Genomic DNA, 22,376 nt, shown 5'->3' on the forward strand with positions numbered 1-22,376 from the left:
CCAAACTGTTGCTTCATTATGTTTCAAAAGGGATTATATAGTGTTATCTCTTTGTAGCTTTGATTAAAGAGTGAAGGTGTTGTATTATTATAAACTGTGGCCATATTGGAATAAGTTAAAACCTCTGAAATTAATGAAGGGGTTAATAATTCATATTTATATTGTCTGATATAAAGTGCTAAATTAAATGTTATAGTTTAATGACATTTATCTAAGAAGAAAGCATGGTCGAGAATCAAGATGACTACATTTAAAACTTGTTTAAGTCGATCAATCATTCTCAATAAGCCTACCTTATCTTATAAGATATAAAATATTTATGAAATCTTCTCCATAAAAACGCAAAAATACTTGACTGAGACGCATTTTGCATCCATACAACCAAATGTTAGAGTAACACAACATTATGTGTCTATGCAGTATGCATTAAACTCATGTGTTTAATAATAAAGAGTGGGAGTTCATGGTAAAAATATTATAAATGTAGACTTTTTCCCTTGAGAGGATAAAACGGTCCACAGGGTCTTCTCATTATTATTTAATCAATAACGGGTTTCAGCGCGTGTGCGCGCGCTGTGCCTTGTCTGCTTTGGAGGGGAAACGTAAAGAATCCAGCGCCAGACACTGCCGCGCGCCTGCTCAGACAGCGGCCTGCTGGATGCCTGGGATGAGCGCGGGACGGCGGTGGTACGCGCGAGAGCTTGGCCGGGCCACGTAGCTGGGCTAAAGACACAGGTATCTACGGCATATATTATAATCTTCCACATTTTGCACCAAAAGAGCAGTGGCATTGCCCTCTCTTAATGCACATCCGCAAATGTAGAAGGAGAGCGAGCGAGAGAAGTGCGCGTGCAACCCTGAATCTGTGCAACTCTGATTGCACGAACGCAAGAGGGAGGTCGCTCTCGACGGAGGTAAGCCTGCAAAGCGATAACAAAAAATGTTTTTATAACTTTAATGTTGTGCATTTAAATGTATGACAAGCGCAGCAGCTGCTGGGTAAAGCACACGCAGGTCGCTGGGAGCCGGTGGCCGGAGCTCTCGTGAGAAATGTCCGCGAGCTCGGCTAGCTCTGACTTTGTGACAGAGTCGAGTTGAGTGGGTTTGTCAGTCCAGCAGCAGTCGCGGTTTTGTTAGGAAAGCGGCGCTTTTCATCTTGCAAGACAAGGAAAGACACGTTGATAACAAAGCGTGACATCGGGTCTAGCTTCACGTGGATCCGATAACTGTCACAATTCACCCTTCAAAGTGCACTATCGAAATGAATTGTAACGTAAATGCTAAATATCTGACGTTGATGCTAGCTTTGAGCTAACTAGCCCCAATCTGGGCTGTTTGGGGTTAAAAAAGTGAAAGTCCTGTATTTGTTGTTAGCTAATGCATGTTAGCAGACATTAGCTTTAATATGTCATAGCCTCTGCAGGGGGATGTAATTGTTCTTATGGTTGACTAAATCCTGACTGGAACCAAATATCTAATGGCTGCACCTTGAGCTAATGTAGCCAACTTAGCTTGTCATGTGTGCAGGTTAGTACCTATGGAGTATTGCTAGCTTGCTAAGTAGCCTAAGTTGGCCAGGCCTGCACTGTGTGACTGCTGCTTGCTGTACAATGTTTGCCTTTTTGTTTTTAACCCTTTATTTGCTTTCTTCAAGTGTTGTGGTTGAATAGATTTACCCAATGAACATATGGCTCTTTTAAAAACCATAAAGTAGATGTTGCAGTATGTCGTCATACTTCAACTTTTGTTAAAGATAATGTTGGATTCGCTCTGAAAAATTGTAAGCTTGTTGGACCCATCCATTAGCTTATATTTCCTTCTTTCCTTTCTTTTTACAGTCCGCATTTTTAAACAAAACAGTGACGTTTTCTTTGCATTTTGAAGTAGAGGTGTCCCAGTGTTAATAGATATCTGCAGACTGCTGTCAGGTTTGTCAAGTCAAGTCAACTTAATTGTCAATTCCTGCAATATTTGCCCGACATACAAAGGTATCGAAAATATGTTTCTCTCCAAACCACAGTGCAATAAGTACAAAGGATAAAAAATGTGATATATAGAATAAATACATTTTAAATAGTATAAAAAGTAAGGCAAAACCAGTGTCTTCTCTCTGTCCAGCGATGAGAATAAATAATAGGAGATCTTGGGCCTGAAATGATACTATCCCCCACTTCTCCGTGATAACTCAGATGATTTACACCAGACAGAAAACACAAAGGTACTGCTCCATGACCCGATTATGGGCTTTAGGGCCAAATACCTACAGAGGCACGGCGCACCCCCGCAGCGCGCCACACAGTGAGCTGGTTAAGGTCTTATGAGTTTGGACAGAGTGAGGAATGTGAACCCTCACACGGCCCTCTCCGCAAGCCGCAAAAGGGAAAGCTCATTAAAGTCTAGACTTGAGAAGGACTGGAGCATGGATTTGAGGAATCACTGCTGAGTAATAAGAGGTGAAGGTGACACATTTTGAATGGTTCACAAAGGGCTCATCTTCTTTACTGTCACAAGCCAAACACTTTGCAAAACACTTGCACTGTTTACTGCTGTTGGTAAAATTGTTGTAGTGCCACCACGTTTGCGTAAAGCTCCCATCCTGTGTCATTCAAATCTCAAGCCACAGTTGCATCTATCCGGTATGTGACTGTTTTTGTGGCTTACCCACTACAACAAGTTACAGTTGCTCTTTCTGTCTTTCAAGCCTGAGTATTAGTAATTCCTTGAATTATTCGAATGTACTGATAGAGAAATAAGTATGCATTTTTATTTTTATTTTGCATTTGGGGCAAAGTTCATCGTTTGAAAGCTGCCCAAACTCAAAGCTAAAAACTAAAAGCAGTTAAAAATCATTATTCCAAAAAGGGTGGGACCTCTTGATATGACAAGGTCATAGTCAGGACTGATTACCGGTGATATTGAGAAGTCTTTTGCTATACTCGATTCCCACATCAAAGGACTGCATTTTTTCACACTTGAGTGAAACTCAGAAATGACTCATCAATGATAACGGTACTATGCGGATGAAAGGATTTTACTCAATAACATAACCACACTGTTCGTTTATTCATTTGTTGTGCTGTTTTGACAGTTTTCAGCAATACATTTCACACTCTGTATATCATTTGCCAATCAAATAAATTCTTAGGACTTGCAAGTTAGCTCTTGCAAATCCTTTTAACCCTGTAAACATTTAATTTTAACATGCATGTGCTTAGATTGAAACCTGCATGTGCTTAGAATGAATCCTGCTAATTATATGTTAAATCAGTTTCAAGCAGTGATTTCTCATGTCATTTTTATTCCCCTGTCATCTAGACATAGGATAATCTATCAGGCTTTGTCTATAGACAGCCATGTGAGTTGAGTGTGTCTGTCAGTGCAGAGCTTGCCCTCCCCCTGTGGTCTTAAGAGCTCCAGTCCAATTCTAAGAAAGGATCACAGTCTGCATGCACAGGAAGACAGGTGTATCTGCAACTGCGTGATATTCAAATTCAACATAAATAGCTTTCACTTGTGCTTGCAAAACGCATTGAACATAGATTTGTGCAGGTTTGGCTTTAAAAAAAACTTTTAAGTTTATCTTTTTTCTTGCATGATTTCTTTTTTTCACAGTTTGCGTGCTGAAGTGATAGGTGGAAGAGGAAACTCAGTTGAACGTTCACCAGAAGAGATTATTTTATCATCCATAACTGGTCTGTTTTTTTTCTGGTCATTTTATTCTGATGCCAAAACACTTGAAACTTGAACATTTTAAATGCTGTTTTCTATGGCTAATATTCGTCCATTAAATGTGTGTTGTAATGAGACTACGTTTTTTTATATACACAAAAACAAAATGACAAATAAACTTGAACCTGAGAAAGTAATACATTTGACCAAAACTTCAGTTCAAAATTCCGATAACCGAATAATCGGCGGATGAAATTAATACACAAAATACTAAATATGTTTTATTGTTTTTTTAATTACTTCTTTGAACCCTTAAATATAGATATATAATTACTTTTTAAATTAAAATGTGCAGTAACTTTTTCTTTATTGTGTTTTAAGTGTTACAAATATGTCTAAAGTGAGATGGGGACATTTTTAAACTCGGGACATTAAAGCCACTACGAGTAAAATTGCCCGTTGGCGGCCCCTTTGGACAAAAGCGGTAGTATTTTTACGACGCCAGCTGTCGTGAAGCAAGCAATATAGTGCATGTCCGTGTGTTGAAAGTGTCAGGGGACTCTTTTCGGCTCCGTGAGAGTGGTTAGTGACACAGCATCAACTAATGCCAGTCAGTGCTACATACACACCTGATTGCAATGAGTTGATGCAGTGTCACCTCTCACGGAGCTGAAACATTCCGTGTCCTCACACAAAGCGAATGAACGAGAGACGGCAGTTAGTATGGATCACGATGAGGTAATGTGTTTATGTTGTTGTAAATAATGACTATTTCAGATGAATAATGGTCATCTGATGATGCTGGTGAGGCAAAGTAAACTTTGTTTTAGTAGGCTACCGCTCATTCATTTAGGAGTAAACACTGCAGTCTAGTTCGCTCCCGTGAAATTGTGTATACTTTGCTTGGAAACGCCCTCCCGCCCGCCTATCACTCCCTTTTAGCTTTTCTTGATTGCATTTTATTTTTTTTCTTTGATGGTTCAGCCCCGTTATCAGTCATTATGATGACAAATAACTGTCTCAAACAAGGCTCCCACTCCCCTTCCCTCACCTGGAGGGATAAGCTTCTCAAATCGCGTTAATGCGCCACACTGAAATCTGCGACCAATACGGATATGTGACCATAGAGCATGCACGCGTGAACCGAAAATCGGACTGGGTGTGCGACCAGACCAAACGCAGTAATAAAAACTATATAAAAACGTCTTTCTTTGCACTGATGGTCTCGTTAGCTGTTAAAGGTAATTTATGATTATGAGAGGAAACATGAGGCTGTTTAAAAGATATTTAAATGTTACTCGTAGCCGCTTAAAGCATTTTATGTTACTGCAAGTCATTAACACTCGAGAGATGACCAATGCCTCTGCAATTGGTTGCAGGGGGAACTGTCAATGTAGTGTAAATTAATACAATGTAATACAACACACCTGCTGCTGCTGCTGCTGTAAATAGGCTTTAGCCTTAATGCTATTCAATTAGGCTTCCTCCAGGGCAGCAATGTATTTCACTAAACACGATTTCTTGATTTTAAAAACATTATGACGAAAGACAAATACTGCCCTGGAAAAAGGAGGGGGGAAAACATGCTAGCTAATTGAGATCGCACTTGTCCAACAAAATCAGGCTTATCTTGTTCGCATTCATGTCACACGATCCTCTCCGCTGGCCTCTGCACACTCTGGCAAACCCTTCACGCTAATCATCATGACTTTAGATGAAAGAATAGAACAAAGTAGTCTTCATAGGTCAGGGTGGGGGGGGGGGGGGGTGAATAGGAAATTCCCTCTTGGCCTATTTGCTTTCTTTGTAGACATTGGAGCATCATGTGTTAGACCAGATGAGGCATAAGATATTTACGACACAAAGGAGATGGATGTTTCTAAAAAGGAAATGTGTTTTTATTTTTTTATTTCTTGCTTAGGGAGGTTTAACCGCCCTGGTGCACAGTCATTATGGGAAGGAGGGTGTATGGTTGTTCGAGGTCAACCAACTGTCATACAGGGACACACCGGCGTAGAAGTATGCAAAATCCACAAAGAAAAAATGCCATAAAAGCAAAATAAAAGTAAATTTAATTGTTATTAACAGCCCTTTCGCATCTTGCATACACACTGGAGGATTTTACTGCAGGTGCCAAACTGTGCAGGGCTGACAGGATTCATTGAAACGATGAAATACAGTTTCCTGTGGTTATTTTTTGCAAATACAAGCTTCTGGGCTGTGGTTACACTATGCTAACAGTCAATGGGATGTGTGCGCAAGTTGATGTGTGTAGATTATTTTCTTAAACGGCCAATCTATAGTTCCATCTGTGCTTTGCTGTCGAGAACCGGTGTAGGTTCTTGGTTTTTCAAAGTGCTTATAATAGATGATTAGGTTTGTTTAAAAAAAAAATACTTTTTATTTATTGTACAATATGTCACATATGAGATAAATGTAACCTAACTGATCAAGTGACGTTTTTGACCCAAGAAATTATTAATCGTCCAAAATGAAAGTTTCATATTGTAGGTGATGTACACTTATTGCAATACATATTCAGCTATCAACAAGCCTTTGAATTATGTAATTTATTTTTCTCTAAGCCTGTAAACAGTTTTATCTGATCCTCCATAATGACTACATTTAAAATCTTTTCTTTGCATGATAATAGGTCTGTGTGGAATAAAAGTGTCGTTTTGCATTTCCGTTTTATATGCTCAATGAACACATTGTATTATGGTGTGCTCACAGCACTCTAGAAGCAAACCATCTCAGCATTATTTTTTTCTTGTGAGTGAAGTGTTTCAGTATGGGCCTGGAAATATTTAGTAGCTACACTCAGCCTTTTGAAATTGAAAAGGATTCTCATTCATCTGTGAAGCCTGTGGTTTTGACTCCTACACATAACACTGAAACATTTGTGGGCAAAGGTGCCGCTCAGTGTTGAAAACGTGTCAATATGGCTTTAGTTTCAGTTCAGACTTTATTATGACACAATACAGAGGGAGACTACCTTTTTCTAATCTCATTTTATATTCCTCTCTTTTTATTCTCTCTGATCTCATAGGTGCCGTGCTGTAAATGGCTCTCCAAGCAATACCCAGAAATCCTTGCAGCAGCAGTTCCATGTCTGGCATTCAGCTCGTCTTTGGCTGCTCTGCAGTTTGAAGACGCTGGCACCCGGGCAGGACAGCAGCCTTCAGAAGAAACCTAACCTGGCAGCTGCGTTACTCCTCCCATCCTAACTCTGGAGGGATTTATCTTCAAATGTTGAGCATAGAAGACAGCGAGCCTTTGATTTTGCAGTCTTATTTTTGAAGTACATGGAACAAAACTTGGAAAAGATTGTATGTCTTTCCAACTTCCTTTCTTACCTTGGACATCATGGACGCCCTTGAATCCGGTTGACTTATCTGTCACCTTGTCCCCTCCTTCCTGTCTGTTCGGTAGGAGGAGGGTGGGGGATTAGGTGTGGCGTCCCCTGCCCCTCCTTGTAGAATAGGCTTGTCTACCTACATACGCACCACAGCAGTTACCCACTTTTTTTCATCGCCTTGTGCTACCCACAAACTTCACCCCTCAGTTCCCTGTTCATGAAATCTTGCAAGAGCCTCAAAGAGGAGGTCTTGGGGATGTCCCAGGAGGACGGACGCAGGGCAACAGTGTCCCAGTCGTATTTTCACAACAACCCCAACCCAGATCTGGACCTGACGGGCAAGCTTTACAAGAGGGAGGTCGGTGGCAAGCCTTATTCTGTATTGGTGGACAATAAAATGGCTGCCAAGGCATCCATGGGCGATCAGAACATTGGTCAGCTGCCCTCTCAACATGTGTCTCCTCAGCAGTATTTTAGAGAGGGGGGAGGAGGTGGAGGAGGAGGGCAAGATATGGGGACGGAGTTGTCCCAAGCCGGCAACGATGGCACCTCGGACGACACGGATGATGAAGATGAGGAGGAGGAGGAGGAAGAAGAAGAGGAAGAAGATGGGGAGGAAGAGGAAAATGAGGGCTTTAAACGTGAGCAAATAATCGTCGAGGTCAACCTGAACAACCAGACACTTCACGTTTCCAAGGGCGACAACAAATCTGGAACTACGGCGGAAGACTCGGAGAAAGCCGGCAGCGACGAGGAAGACGACGATGATGATGAGGAGGAGGAGGAGGAAATGGAGGACAGCCCAGAGGAAGAGGAGGAGGAGGAGGAGGAAGAAGAGGAGGAGGAGATTGAGAGTCGAAGAACGAGGTCTAAAAGGGCTCGCCGGGATGTGAGCAGCCCAAAAGCTCCAAGCCAGCCGCGAAGGAAAAGCTTACGGGCAACGCTGAGCTCCAGCACGTCCGGTATGACCACCAGGGGGCGACGGAGACGGTTGGAGCCTCCGAAGAGGAAGCGCAGGCCGGCCAGGTCGGCCCCGTCGTCCACCGCCACCCCCGGAGGCAGAGCGGAGGCCGAGGAGAAGGAGATGCTGACGTGTGAAAAGTGCCCGCGAGTGTTCAACACGCGCTGGTACCTGGAGAAGCACATGAACGTCACGCACAGGAGAATGCAGATCTGCGACAAGTGCGGCAAGAAGTTTGTCCTGGAGAGTGAGCTGGCCTTACATCAGCAGACCGACTGCGAGAAGAACATCCAGGTAAGGAAACCCGCCCTCCGGTCTCATGTCGTGTTTCTGTAATTGTTTGAAGAAATTCCCATTTTTATTTTGAATGGTAAAGAAGTGACATTTCAGGGTTTATTGTTTCATTTGATAATATCTTTATATCATGTATTAACTTCCTTTAGCTTAGATGTTTCTCTGCAAAGCATTTTGCACCCTCACAAAGTTCCTGTGGTGGCCAAAATGATTAGAACACTGAGGTTTGTGGTTGTTTTTGTTGAATTGGCCAATAAAATATCCATAAAACAAATTAAATATCTACAAAGTCCTGATAATGCTCTATAAACCATGAAATAGAGCCATCATAAGGAGATGTAGCTCATTTTCCTTATTTAAAAAAAAGCTAAGCCTATTTCAAACAAGCACTGTTAAGTACACTTTAGACTGCCATGATGCCACCAATTCACACGGAAAGGGGAGATGTAGAAAAAATAAACTTTCAGAAACACAAGTGAAGCATCTCAAAATTCTCAATCTTAAGGACCGAGGAAAGACCTCACGAGAGTGACGAGATCAACACTACAATGACTAATGGTGCATCAGTATCTTCAAGAACTGCGTCGGAAACTGGGAGGAGGACTTGTTGGCAGAATTGCAGCAAAGAAAACATTATTGAAAGAGAAAAATAGAGTGAAACGCCTGAAATTTGCAAAAGAACACAATAAATTGACAGAGGATTGGTATAAGTGTTGTGGACTGATGAGTCCAAGTTGGAAAAGTTTGGCCACAGGCGAAGAGTGTATATTCGACAGAGGGAGGGGGAGGGGTAAAAGAAATTGTCTCTCATGCCAACAGTTAAACATGGAGGGGGTAGTATTATGGTGTGGGCTGCCATTTCAGCCTAAGGAACAGGTGACTTAGTGAAAATTGATATAATTTGTATCATGGATAAGAAAGTTTACCACCACATTCTGGTGAGTACTATCTGGGAGTTGTCTTATTGGGCCTGGATTTATTTTTCAAGATGACAATGACCCTAAACATCCTTCTAACTATTGCCAGAACTACCTTCAACAGAAGAAATCTGCTGGAACATTGAAAATGATGGACTGGCCCCCTCTAAGTCCGGACCTCAACCAATCGAGCTAATGTGGGGCGAGTTGGAAAATAGACTGGACAGATGTATTGTACATTCAAAGGAAAGCCTTTGGCTTAAGTTGCAGAAGGCATGGGATAACATTAGTGTTAAAGTTCTCAGTAAATATGCCATAGAGATTTGCTGCTGTAAATTCTGCAGAAGGTGGATATACCAAATATTAAAGTTATAAGTAGATAAAAACAGTAGGACTTGCTTCATCTGATATTTGTTATGCTCCGAACAACCATCTGCATAGTTCATGAACATTATGAAATTATATTATATTTTGGAGGCAAAAGAAAGGTAAATATTTTCAGATCTGTCAGGTGTTCTAATAATTTTGGCCACCACTGTATATCCAAAATACTTAATTAATATAATTGATTATGTCTTACATGTCTAAATTGCAGGGTTTCCCGCTAATGCATTATACTGTGTGGATTCTCTCGTCATGAAAATTAGGTTCAAAATATTCAAACTGAATAGGGATCATGTAGTCCTAATGAAGCACACTCATTTTGATTGGTAATATTTAATACAAATATTTTATCAGAAAAAGTTTTTCTTCAATAGCTTCCTTGGTATGTGACCCAGTGTCTCCAAATCATTCCAGAAAACAGGCTCACACAGCTTGTAATTTTCCTCTCAAAGTGCACTATGCATTCTAGTTTAAAAGGTGCCACATTTTTTGTTCCCCAGCCCCTCCCCGCCACAGTTCCACACAATTCTGTGGGAAACACATTCTGTGGGAAACACAGAATTGTTGGTAATATTTAAGCTTGGAAACTTAAAATATAATAATAATAATAATAATAATAATAATAATAATAATAATAATAAAAAAAAAAAAAGCGGACTGGAGCATTTCTCACACAGACCTTCACAAACTGCTCAAACCTAGAAAAATCTATATTGTTATCTGCTGTCTTTGATGGTGTCACATGTAGGTTTCATTTGGTTTTACTTCCTCTAAACTAAAAAGGCGGTCCAACATATTAATACCCAGGGGTCATATTGCTGATTTGAGTAGCTTTATTTAGCCCCCATTTTGCTAAACTTAATTTGCATCTTTATTTAGTTTGAAGACAGCGTTTCACCTTCCCCCATCTGGTGACACCTGTTGAAACAATATCAAGTTGTGAAGACACAAGTTCCTTCATAATTAGTTTAACTTAATGGAGTTCAATCCTGTTTTTGCACTTTACCTGTAGAGGAGGCAACACTCAAATGAAATGCTCTTTCCTTTATACAATGTACTGTTTCAGATGTGTATTATTGACAAATGAAAGGGGTATATTTGTCATTCTGTTATAATACTCACTCTAATAATGTCTATTAAGAATACTGGATATATGAATGTACATTTATTTAATTTAACCTTCAAAAGTCTAGTCACTAAATTAAATATTATGTATAATTAATGACACACTTGGTGTCTTGCTAATATTTCATTAATACATGTATCCTTCCATTGGACTCATGTTTTATTAATAACCGTGAATGTGAAGAATTTTACACTAATCAGCAAAAAAAATCAGTGTGAATATAATTTTTTTTAAAGCTTGTATACCATCTTTCACTCTGTAAGTATTAGTTCAGCCACTTTTTATTTTATTTTTAATTTACTGGAGATGACCTGTATTGTATCACCGTGTAAAAACTTAAAAGTTAGGTTCAAAACAACCACCTGACCTGACAGGTCTAATAACTGGTTAGTCAATTGTGTGACTTTATCATAAAAACAAAGGATCACACTATAAAAAAAAATAACCAATTGGATAGCTGGGATTCAAAAATGAATATCACTCATGTGAGGTTATTTTTTACAATAGTGCCACAGTGTAAATCGGTCTTGAACCGGCTGATGTGTGATAAAAGTACGAGTCCTGTGGCAGCTCTGAAGAAGTTTCATGCCTGAGATTGCAGACAGTGTACACACAGCTGTTTCCGCTTCACCAGTTCTGTGGTCGTGGAAAAGAGAAAAAAAGGCTCACATGATGACTTGGCCTAGCATTCGCCCCAAAGGCATGTGGGAGATAGAAAAAAACAAAAGTGGAGGTCTCTTCGATAAGATTAGGGCAAAATAAAGGTCATCATCATATGAAATGCTTTGGTTTTGATGTTGTGGGTATGCCAGGACAATTGGATTTATTTTCCAGCCAGACAACTTCAAACGGAGCCAAAGTTACACAGGAATGGCTTCAAAACAACAATGACAAAGTGAGGTTCAACTTGGATCCAGTAGAGAATTTATGAAGCTTCGAAAATACAAATTAAATACGATTTAGAGGTCACATCAACCAGCTGAATTAGCATCAATCCAAATACATTTCACTTTGTTTTTCTTCTCTAAATAGCATTTGAGCTCTGTTCTGTATTGAAATTGAGCAGAGATGATCTACAGGGGGAATACAGAAATTAGGCCCATTCTGATTTTTCTCCAGCAGAGGGAGCTAGAGTATAACAAAAACATTTGGGCAAATCTCACCCCCTCATGTTCACAAGGTTTTGTTGCCTTTTGATAATTAACAGAAACAGTGACATTAATCCTAATGATTTCTTCCTTTTTGTGTGTCCTTTTCAGTGTGTCTCCTGCAACAAGTCTTTTAAGAAGCTGTGGTCACTGCACGAGCACATAAAGATTGTGCACGGCTACGCAGAGAAGAAGTTCTCATGTGAAATCTGTGAGAAGAAGTTCTACACGATGGCTCACGTCCGTAAGCACATGGTTGGTAAGTGGGGCCCCCTTTTCCTTTCCACAGTTCAAACTTTACACGTATGACTAATATTAACAGTGTCTACAAGCTGGTAATAATAAACCACAGTCTTGTTTAGTATGTTACATGCTGTGAGTTCATAGTCTCTTTGATTCCTATTTGAAATCTTGATGTTACGTGATCAGTTGTGTCATTTTCCTCCATCTTTTCCCTCCCAAACCCAGCTCACACCAAGGACATGCCATTTACCTGTGAGACGTGTGGGAAGTCGTTTAAACGCAGCATGTCTTTAAAAGTTCACTCGCTCCAGCATTCTGGAGAGAAGCCCTTCCGTTGTGAGGTAAGATACACTCATAGTGGCCCTATTCACACATGATGATATCCAAATGGGGTCTGTATGTAGTTGAGAAGATCACATCAGGATCATAATGTGTCACCTGCTAGGGTTGGGAGGCAATATGGCAATAATCCCTGGGTATTTAAATGCGTCACTTGACAGCCTATTCTCAGAAGGGTTAATAATATACGAAAAGATGGGGAATGCAAATTTTTGATGCAGTTTGAAATACTTCAAATAACATGCAGTGGTTTTGTTTGTTTTCTAAGTTTGCGAGTGCTTCCGTGAAAATTTTGTATTTAGCGAAGGTACCTTCATTGTGATTAGTTCAATGTAATCTTGTAAATTGCAGTGTTAGGCGAGAAACTAAAACAAATAAGTTAGAAATAGGTTGTACCTGACAGTAATACCGTGTACCAGGGTAGGAGAAAGTTTAAAGCTATCGAAAATTGGCTACCGCCCACACCTATCACCTGCATCAATTGTCCAGCTACGCAAAGACAATAAAGGTTTCTGCCAAGGACATTCAGCTAGAGAACAGGACCACCTCACCTGTGAAATGTGTGGACAAAAAAAAAGAAAACACTCATCAAAAACAGCTAAAAAGGTTTGTTGTGCTGTATGCAAATTAAATGCAGATTTGTATTCAGAGTCTGCGTCACCGTGTGAATATGACTCATAACTACAGTGGCTTTAAAATTCAAATACAGTAGAATCTCAGTGTTGTACACTGTATTTTTTGTCATCCACTTTTGACTGGGTGCTCTAAAGAGGAGTTTTAGAGCTTGTTTTTCTTATCACCCTTTCACATGGCCCTGCAGTTGAAACATGTGTTCCTATGTGAGAAGGTCATTTGTGTAACATAAAATTACTGAAGGCTTACTGGTTTCAGCATGACAGTTCCTAACAAGTCACTCTTAGCAGCTGAAATTCCACAATTTCAAATAAAGTTTTCCTCCCGGCAGTCTTGCTTTGGACACTGTTGAACAAATATGTCAAAAGAACTTTTATATAATGTTGGCAAACTGAATTGATGGTACGCATAATTATTGTTTGTCACAAGCGCACACACCTAGATATCGTCTTTATTGCCTGTCCTTCTGTTCTGTATTTCTGTGTAGCTGAATTCAGTCCTGAAAGACAAGTTGGCTATTTGACTGAAGGTTACAGTTTGGACCAATTTGCTCTTGAGTGCTTCAAAAAGATTCTCAAGGCCATTTTCACTCCTTAGTTTGAGCAGAGGAGCATCTGTGCCATGTGGTTTCTGACCAAGCCAAAATAGTCAGTTTACTCAGCTGTGGAGGAGAACCATCCTCCTGTATTTCATCCATTCATCATTAGACCGTTGTATCGTCTGAGCTATTTCTAGAAGCAAAATGTCAGACCATGTCAAATATTAGCAAACCACACATACACCGTGTTCACAACCCCTTAACTGGAGCATAATATAAATGGGAAAAATCAAATATGAAGTATTTTAACAGACATCTGTTATGGATGATTTTGGTCGTTGCTTTGTGTAAAGATTTACAAGCTTTCTTTTGCTCAACACGGTTGATTATATTATCTCAACTTAACCGATTGGGTTCCACACAAGGTCTTTTAAACTCACAGCGACTTGGAACGGACACAGGGAACATGTGTGTATGGGTGGATCCGCTCTAATTAAATGTTTGAAGTCATTCTACCAGCGCAACATGCGATTACATGCTTATTAAGGGTTTATGTTACATATAGGCCATTCTCCCTAGTACTTCTGTGCCATATGGAAACATGTTGGTGGGGAAAAAAAACGTTTCCCTCAGAGATTTATTTAGCCAGGTGTGGTGCCATGCAGAACATAAATATCTTCACTGTAGGAAAAAGACCTGCCCAAGAAAGCCTCATAATGCAAACAGCCTGTGTGGTTACTTGCAGACAAATAACTGGGTTATTGTTGGCTTCCTGTAATAGCCACATTTCTTAAACATTGTTTAATATAAATAAGAAACTTGCTTCCTTTTTCAGGTAAGGATAAATATTGTGACACAATCTAGTTTATTTTTACGTATACAAATATTGTGGTCTGGGTTCCCTCGCGTCCAAAATAATCAAATTCAAGCTTGAAGTTTGTCTAAAATGCATGTTAAGGTGTTCCTCACTTATAACTGCCTAATTTGTTACCTGGTATCTTTTGTGTTGTGTAAAAACTGAAAGTAGTCAATGTGCAGTAGTAACATTTGAGCAGGGTAACTGTAAAATCCCAAACCTTGTACATATGTACTTTTTCTTTTCTTTTTTTTATGCTCAAAATAAAAGTGAATAAAAATAATTTTAAAATCAATGCGTTACCCTTCATGACTCTTTTAAAATGTATTCAAGATTTTTTTTTATATAAAAACCTTTTTCAAAAGAGCATGTGACATGTCTTTCATATTCTGTGTCTTGTGTATTTCATGTATACACGTGATGTGTGCTTTGTTATCTGAAAGCCTCTGTTGTCTCTCTCTGTAGAACTGTGACGAGCGGTTCCAATACAAGTACCAGCTGCGCTCCCACATGAGCATTCACATTGGACACAAGCAGTTCATGTGCCAATGGTGCGGCAAAGACTTCAACATGAAACAGTATTTTGATGAGCACATGAAAACACACACAGGTGAGACACTCAGTTTGGCTTTCTAAGTTGTTTTGTGCAGAAAAAACACTTTGTACAAAACTATATTAACTTAACGCATACAAATAAACCTAGGTTTCAATTTATTCCCTCAATTCAGGCCATTGTTTCTGCCCACCAAAAGGTTCCAGTAGATTGGGATTGTACAATTATACATAGAAATTGTTTCAGCACAAAAAGGGACAGGGCAGCAGAGTTAAATTCATACTTCAACAAGAATATCAGTTCCTAATTTGTCAAACACAAGCCAAAAACTGATACAACTTGAATACAGAAAACAAGCCAGATCTGGTCGTCACCAGTTAGTTATGTATGTGTACCGTGACTTCTTCCCCATTTTTCGACCCTGTTATTACACAGCACAGTATATGTTCTGTAGCTACTGGGGATGGGCGTTAGTAATCGAGTACTCGAGTACTCCTCGTTTCAAATGAACTCGATTGGTGGATGAGGAAAATATATATTTTTTTTTAGTGTCTGTAGCCTTTAGGCTGGCGGGCCGCCCCTATTTTAAAATGTTATACGTGTACAAAACGGCACAAAACGGATAATAATCATAAAGTTTAACAAAATTAAATATTTTGATGCAAGTGCAATAAACTGAGCGTTGTGTCAAACATCAACTGCAAATAACTGCCACCTCCGTGCCACCGGAGCGCACGCAGCCTGTGTTCTCCACAGCACCGTGGAGCTGAACACGGGCTCTCTTTTCTTCTCCAGAACATTTTCAGGAATATAACTGTCCAATTATTTCAAAGCAGATGATAAAGTTACGTTTATAAAAAGGGGAGATGACACCTGTTACTCTCAGTTAGTAATGAGTAGACTCCAGGTGAGCATGCAAGGTGCTCTCCGCTTGGAAAGTAAAGAAGAAGCAAGGCTTACTTCAGGCACATTCGCTCCGAGCCAACAGCAGTTAAGAAGCCTTCAATAGGGAATATGGGGATAAGATTCAAAAACCGACCGGTGTAACGTTTTCCGTTAATGAGGAATTAGTCGTGGTAATTATTCACGGACACGGAGTGAGCATTACGCGGTTGGATATAGGCCTACAACTATCTGCTTTGGTGAGTTATTTATATGTATTTAAATTGTAGGACAATCATTTTATATTATTTGCTGCCCTTCTTATTTTAAATGGTGACTTAGGCTATTTTTTGTTACAACTACAGCCCATGCTTTTTTTCTCTTTTTTTTCTCCCCATCGCAGACCTACTCGATCGGTTTAAATTGTGGCCCGTTTATTTAATTACTTTCAGTGAGGAAAATGTTTTTTAAACTTGTGGAAAAAAATCCTTAATATTATATGGCAACTGTGACTGTTTGACATAAGCATTGAGCGCTTTATTGCGGTCAACCGTTGTTCTGTAGACAGATGCGTTGCGTTCTAAAAATAGAAAAAAAGTTTAACGAGGAATCGATTGATCCTCGAGGAATGCAAGCGATCACACGAGTAGCGAAAACACTCGTGCCCATCCCTAGTAGCTACTATTGCACTTATGGTAACACTTACGTACGTTATGCAAATATGCAACTTGTTTGTTGAAATGTTAATAAATGGGAGCTTCCTCAAGCAGCCATCTCTTTCCCGACAATCCCCTGTGTGCACAAACTCTTACATATGGTAATTAAACATTATAACACCTGCGGCTTATAGTCCAGTGCGGCTTATAGTGCGGAAAATACGGTATATCATAAATAGATATCAGTGTTTCCCACTAATGTATCATTCCGTGGCGGGCCGCAACACTTTCATTTTGCCCCGCCACACTTTCATTTTTTTTTTTTTTTTTTTTTTTTTTTTTTGATATATGTTATTTGAGTACTAGTAATTCAACAATCTAATAAAACAAAAGGGCGCTTGTGTTCACTCTTTTGAACCACAGGTAACCACCACCTTTGCTTCATTTTTTTGATGGCTCAAATGTGTATCATAGAAAATTATTTATTCATTAACCATTGATAAGTGTGTTAAACTCCATCTTAATCACCATTTATATAGGAATAGTGTTCCTCAAAGTACACCAGATTGATGCATTTAACATTTAAAAGGTACAACATTTTCTTCCGGGGGAGCATACCCCCGGACCCCCCTAGGGGGGTCCCCCCCCCCCCCCCCCCACACTTTCAAAAAAATCTGTGGGAAACACTGAGATATAGCACATTTAATTGAATGTTGCCAACAGTAAATCACAAAGAACAAGAGGGTTTAGCTGTTGAGGTTATCAAGTTGATTGTTGACATTTTATCCATAAAGGTCATGCAAGTTTTTTGAAGTTTGTAAAGACATCTTATGTTTCTATTCTGCTGTAAAATTCTGAAATATTTTTAGATGAAAACTTTGCCAAACATCAGTGTTCTTGGGCTCAAACAAGCAGCCAGCCAGTCCCCAATGCACTGCCGAAAATAGGAAAGTCATGGGGATGTTTGCAAGGAGAACATTATAGTGGTGAGCACAGGGAGACTTCGCCCAGCATTTGTAATGAGAGGGACGTTCTACATCAGAAGAGCCTTGCATACATTGCGGCTTATAATGACTACCCACCCAGACGCATGTTGTATTACATCCCTCTGATTTTCTCTCCCTGCTGCATTGCTATTTCTAAGACCAAACTGAGCACTGTCGTCTGTACGTCCTTCACAGTTTTTTTTTTCTTTTCCCAGCCATGCCTGGCGTGGGTGGACACACACTCTCCGCTGGCCCTTTTCTATTTGTAATGTGTAATTACACTACCCTCTCCTCTCTCCGGCTGGCGCTAGCAACCAATTTAACCTCCTGCATAAGGGAGACACACCCAGTCGTTCCCTGTAATAGGCGGTACAAATGTTAAACTCAAAACTCCCAAGGTTGGGTTCAATGCACACACCGGTTCTTAAAAGCATTAATAAAGCATTGTGTTGTCCTCAACATAAGGCCCTTTAAAGTATATACTTTCCTGAATATACACACTTTACAAAGCTATTGTTGTTACATGAATGTGAGTTTATGTTTTTTTTTAATTTTATTAAAAGTACAATAAAATGCTTAGAGATTTTCCATTCTATCCCTCCTACGGGGGGGGGTACGCTGCGCACAGATTCTTCAGGAATTATTTGAGAGTGTAATGTAACCGTTACCGAATACAAGCACATTAGTTGTCACCTTTTGGTATTCAGTTTGTTGGAGGAGCTTCACACAGCGCATGCCTAAAGGGCCCTTCAGCAGCCTGTTAATAGATGGCTGCGTGGGTGGTAGCAGGCACATTCAGTGGCTCCCATGGAGAGAGGTTAATGACAGCGCCGTTCCAACGCAGCTTCTGTTGTTCACTTTCACATTTCCTCTCCTCCAAAGTGTGAATTGTAAATGCTTCCTGTGGAGTGGGTGGGTTGATGGCAAAGACCCACTATTCAAGATGGCAACTTATTAGCATTTTTAAAGGAACTACTGCTGTTTGTGGAGAGAAATTGTTAAAGGGGAGGGAAAGTTAACTTTGAGTCAGTCTTTGATCAGTTAGTTTATTTAAACATTTGTAACCATCACATGTGACAACGTGATTCTAATGGATCACATTATTTACTCTGTCTCTTCCTGTCTGTGTCTGTCTTTAATTGTTCTGAATCTGTGCAGGAGAGAAGCCTTTCATCTGTGAGATCTGCGGGAAGAGCTTCACCAGCCGGCCCAACATGAAGCGTCATCGCCGTACGCACACCGGGGAGAAGCCGTACCCCTGCGAGGTGTGCGGCCAGCGCTTCCGCTTCTCCAACATGCTCAAAGCGCACAAGGAGAAGTGTTTCCGGGTCACCAGCCCCGTGGTGCTGCAGACCAGCGGCCCGCCCGTGCCTGTCCGCATCTTTGCCAACGCTTTCTCCACCTCTCCCTCTCCCTCCAGCCCCGGCCCTTCTGTCGTTACCACCCCGGCCACCACCACCTCAGCACCCCTGGGTCTGGGAGCCACGGCAGGGCCCACCATGGGACACTCGTTCTCCCACGTACAGCTCCACTCGGCCCCCTCTCACCACCATCCCCAACAACAACACCTCTCCAACACGCCCCAACACGCCACACCTCACCCCCACACCCACCACCACCACCACCTGGCCGTGCCCCCTGTCGCCCACCTTCCCCCGCCCCCGGCCCTGTTCAAGAGCGAGCCCTTAAACCACTGTGGGCACGAAGACAGCAGCAGCTACCTGCACCACATGGCTGCTCCCCCGGACCCCAAGGGCCCCGGAGCCCCACAGCACCACTGAGCTGTGCCCCAAGCTGTAGGCCCAACACACCAAACCGCGCCTTGTTCCTCCCCTCTACTCATATAGTCCTGCCTCAGTCTCCGTTTTGTTCAGGCTCCCGGATGAAAACTGATTTACGTCAAGCTAAACATGCACACCTCACCTGTGTATGTGTTTCATACTGATAATACACTCAGTGGACACAACATTTTAAGTAAGACCATTACTTAAGTTCTCTGGTCACCTGACAAAGATTTCACAACCTCCTAGAATCTTTGTTAACATTTTCCTTGAAATGATCTCTCCGTGTTCCGAGTTCATCGACGGGGTGTAAAGTATCTCATTCTCATCAAAAGCTGCTGATTGGAGTCGGCCTATGTATTAACCTGGGACTCGCGGACCATCAAAGATCAGTCTAAATGAACTTTCGTCTTTTTGTCAAGTCAAATTTAAGGTTGCACATTGGTCCGCACTTTTGCTTTTTGTGCAGGTCCTCCCCATAGCAATACTCAAACTGTCCTCCCAGTCATACTGCAGAACCTTTGAGCCCCACAGGCACCGTTAATGAATGTTTGTAACTGGTTCAACCTGGGCATTTCTCTGTCCAGAGGGCAAGGCTGAGGCTCTCTGTGAGAGGAGCAGCAGCAGCAGAAGTGCAGGATGCAGTGCCATAGGTTACAGTGAGAATGGGGGGAGGATTTTTTCAGTGGAGGACAATGGACAAGGTTTTGTAAATGGTTGCTTGAATCTAGACAAATTCTAGATTCACACCATGGTTCAATGGTGCTCTCCATTCCAGTACATACAATATTTCTTAATTTTGCTTTTCCATTTGATTTCAGAACTGTAATATTACAAAATAACAAAGTATAGTGTATCATGCCAACCTGACTTTTCTACAAATGGATTTTAGGTTTGACTAAATATTTTGTGACGGAAAAAATTCCAAGTTATGCAGGACATGCGTAGGCTCAGACACACCCTCACACTTAATCAAGCACACACAGCAAAGACCATTTGGTCACTGGTTTACTTACTGTGATCAGTGCAACCTCTGCTTTCAGATCTGTTGGTCAACAGATGCTTTCAGATAACAGAAGACTGTCAAATACTGCCACTGTGAGGGGCCAGACACATGGCCCCATCAGGATTTACCCCACCTCCCCTCGCTGCTGTCTAAATGATACGGGTTACCATGTTAAAGGTCATTTGACACACACACACACCTGGGACCTCTTTCATCACAGTTCTTAACAGGCAATTAAGCATTTTCCTCTCCGCCTATATTCCACGGTTTGGTGTGGGGGGGTTGTTGTTGTAAAGGTGTTTTTTTTTTTTTTTTTTTTAAACATACATACATTTTTCCGACATACTTTGATCCACACAGGCAAATGTGTGTCTCAACCTGTTGAATGTTGCCTACGCAGAAAGATGACTGATTAGTCATTTGGTTTTTTTAACGTTCTCTCTTAATTTGCTCAGTTTTAAGCTAATGAATGGTTCTGCAGTGTAGATATACTGTTAGCACATGGGAATAGGACATGTCAGGATTCAAGGCAGTGGTCAAACAACTTCTAGAATTTGGAATACTAGTATAGATTAGCATAAATGTGATCAGGTCAGCGCAAGAAATTACATTTGTTAATGTAACAGCCGATGGTGTGAATGTTTTTTGTTCAAAAGAAGCATACATTGTTGACAACTCTTAGGCATGGATTTGGATTGCCTTGTAAGCCCTTAACCTAGTCTGACGGCTATCACGTGTGTTTAGGAGAAATGTTGAGCGTGTGTATGTGTGAGATCATATGTGTGCTTGAATTAGTCTCTACTGGTCTGTCTGTCTGGTGGTCCCTGTGCTCTTTTACCAAAAGCTGCTTTGATACAGTGTGCCCCAATAGGCATGAAATTGGGGATACCTGAGATGGCAGTAAATTTAACACAATCTTCTTTCTAACGCTCAAATGGAAATTAGACTGAAGTGGTTGAGTTCAGTAGTTGAAGATGACCCCTTTTTATTTTATTTTATTTGTTATTGTTATTTGGGACCTGCAATTATCCTGCCATTTCTGTGGGTCTTAATACAGCTGCATTATTTGCTTAGCTTCCTGTCCCCTTTGGTTCACTGCTATGCTTCAGCATTTTTGCAGTATGAATCTTTGTCTTGTATTTTATAAAAAGCCTTTTCATTTGTGTGTATTCTCTGCACTTTACTGCTGCGTGGGTGAGGCGCAGGGAAGGGAGGGATTGACAATGTATTGTGGAAGAGTGCAGTTACACTGTAGCTGCATGGAACGGTTGGAGGTGATATGAGTGGATGTTTTTAGGCAAGGAAAGGAGGAGAAACCCCAGGTGGGGGGGGGTGGGGTAGTGTGGAAGGGGCCATAGCCAGTATAGGACATTGATTTTAGTATGTGCTTAAAACTTGTTATTTTATTTTTATTTTCAAAATAAAATAAAATATTCTTTTGCTCTAATGTGGACCTCCCCACACAGTGAAAGCGATGTTCATCCTGCTTTGGCGACTTAACACTAGCCCCTCCGAGCTGTCTGACTTCATTGTTATTTTTGTTCATGGAGTTTCTTCTCTGTCATTTTGTCTCTTCAGTTTGCCGAATGATTCTCCTCCTCCTTTCTTTGTTATATAGAATGCACTTTCAACTAAAATTCTCGGCTAGTTAAGAAAAAAATAACATTGTATGTTCTTTAAAGATGTTTTAAAAAATCAATATACTTTTTCCCCTTTGTATTTTTAACCACTTAATGTAGCATTGCGTATTTTATTGTATCTGGTACAAAATGTGCAGCTTTATAATGTCCTGGTTTGTCCTTTTTTTTGTATGTTATCTGGAGTTTGGGGAGAAGTGAAAAAGTTGGGCCTTTTTTGATAATGTACATTTAACTGACTGCTAACTTTGAAAGTAAAAACAAGTAGCCATGATTATAAAATATGTGTGCGCTTTTTCTTATGTTGAAATGCTGTTGGCTTGTAAAAATTGAACCAAACAAGGACCCCTAATTAAACACGAAATTTAGAACAATACGGATTGTTCCTGATAATAGGTTTAGTTTCAGG

The 22,376-nt window shown here is 40.6% G+C and overlaps 1 protein-coding gene across 2 annotated transcripts; it reads left to right on the forward strand.

Annotated features, from left to right (window-relative positions):
* The first annotated feature begins 644 nt into the window (after positions 1-644).
* Positions 645-21,644, forward strand: znf652 (zinc finger protein 652). Of its 2 annotated transcripts, none has more exons than XM_080044048.1 (6): positions 645-735; positions 6,719-8,282; positions 11,969-12,116; positions 12,326-12,441; positions 14,932-15,076; positions 18,702-21,644. In XM_080044048.1, exons 2-6 carry the CDS (start codon positions 7,245-7,247, stop codon positions 19,322-19,324), a joined length of 2,070 nt encoding a protein of 689 aa, XP_079900174.1. In that variant the 5' UTR covers positions 645-735; positions 6,719-7,244; the 3' UTR covers positions 19,325-21,644. The 2 variants fall into 2 exon arrangements, with proteins under 2 accessions (XP_079900174.1, XP_079900173.1); XM_080044047.1 differs by having other exon boundaries at positions 713-914.
* Positions 21,645-22,376: the final 732 nt, after the last annotated feature.

Source organism: Ammodytes marinus (genome assembly GCF_949987685.1).
Source record: "Ammodytes marinus genome assembly, chromosome: 16".
Taxonomy (NCBI): Eukaryota; Metazoa; Chordata; class Actinopteri; order Uranoscopiformes; family Ammodytidae; genus Ammodytes; species Ammodytes marinus.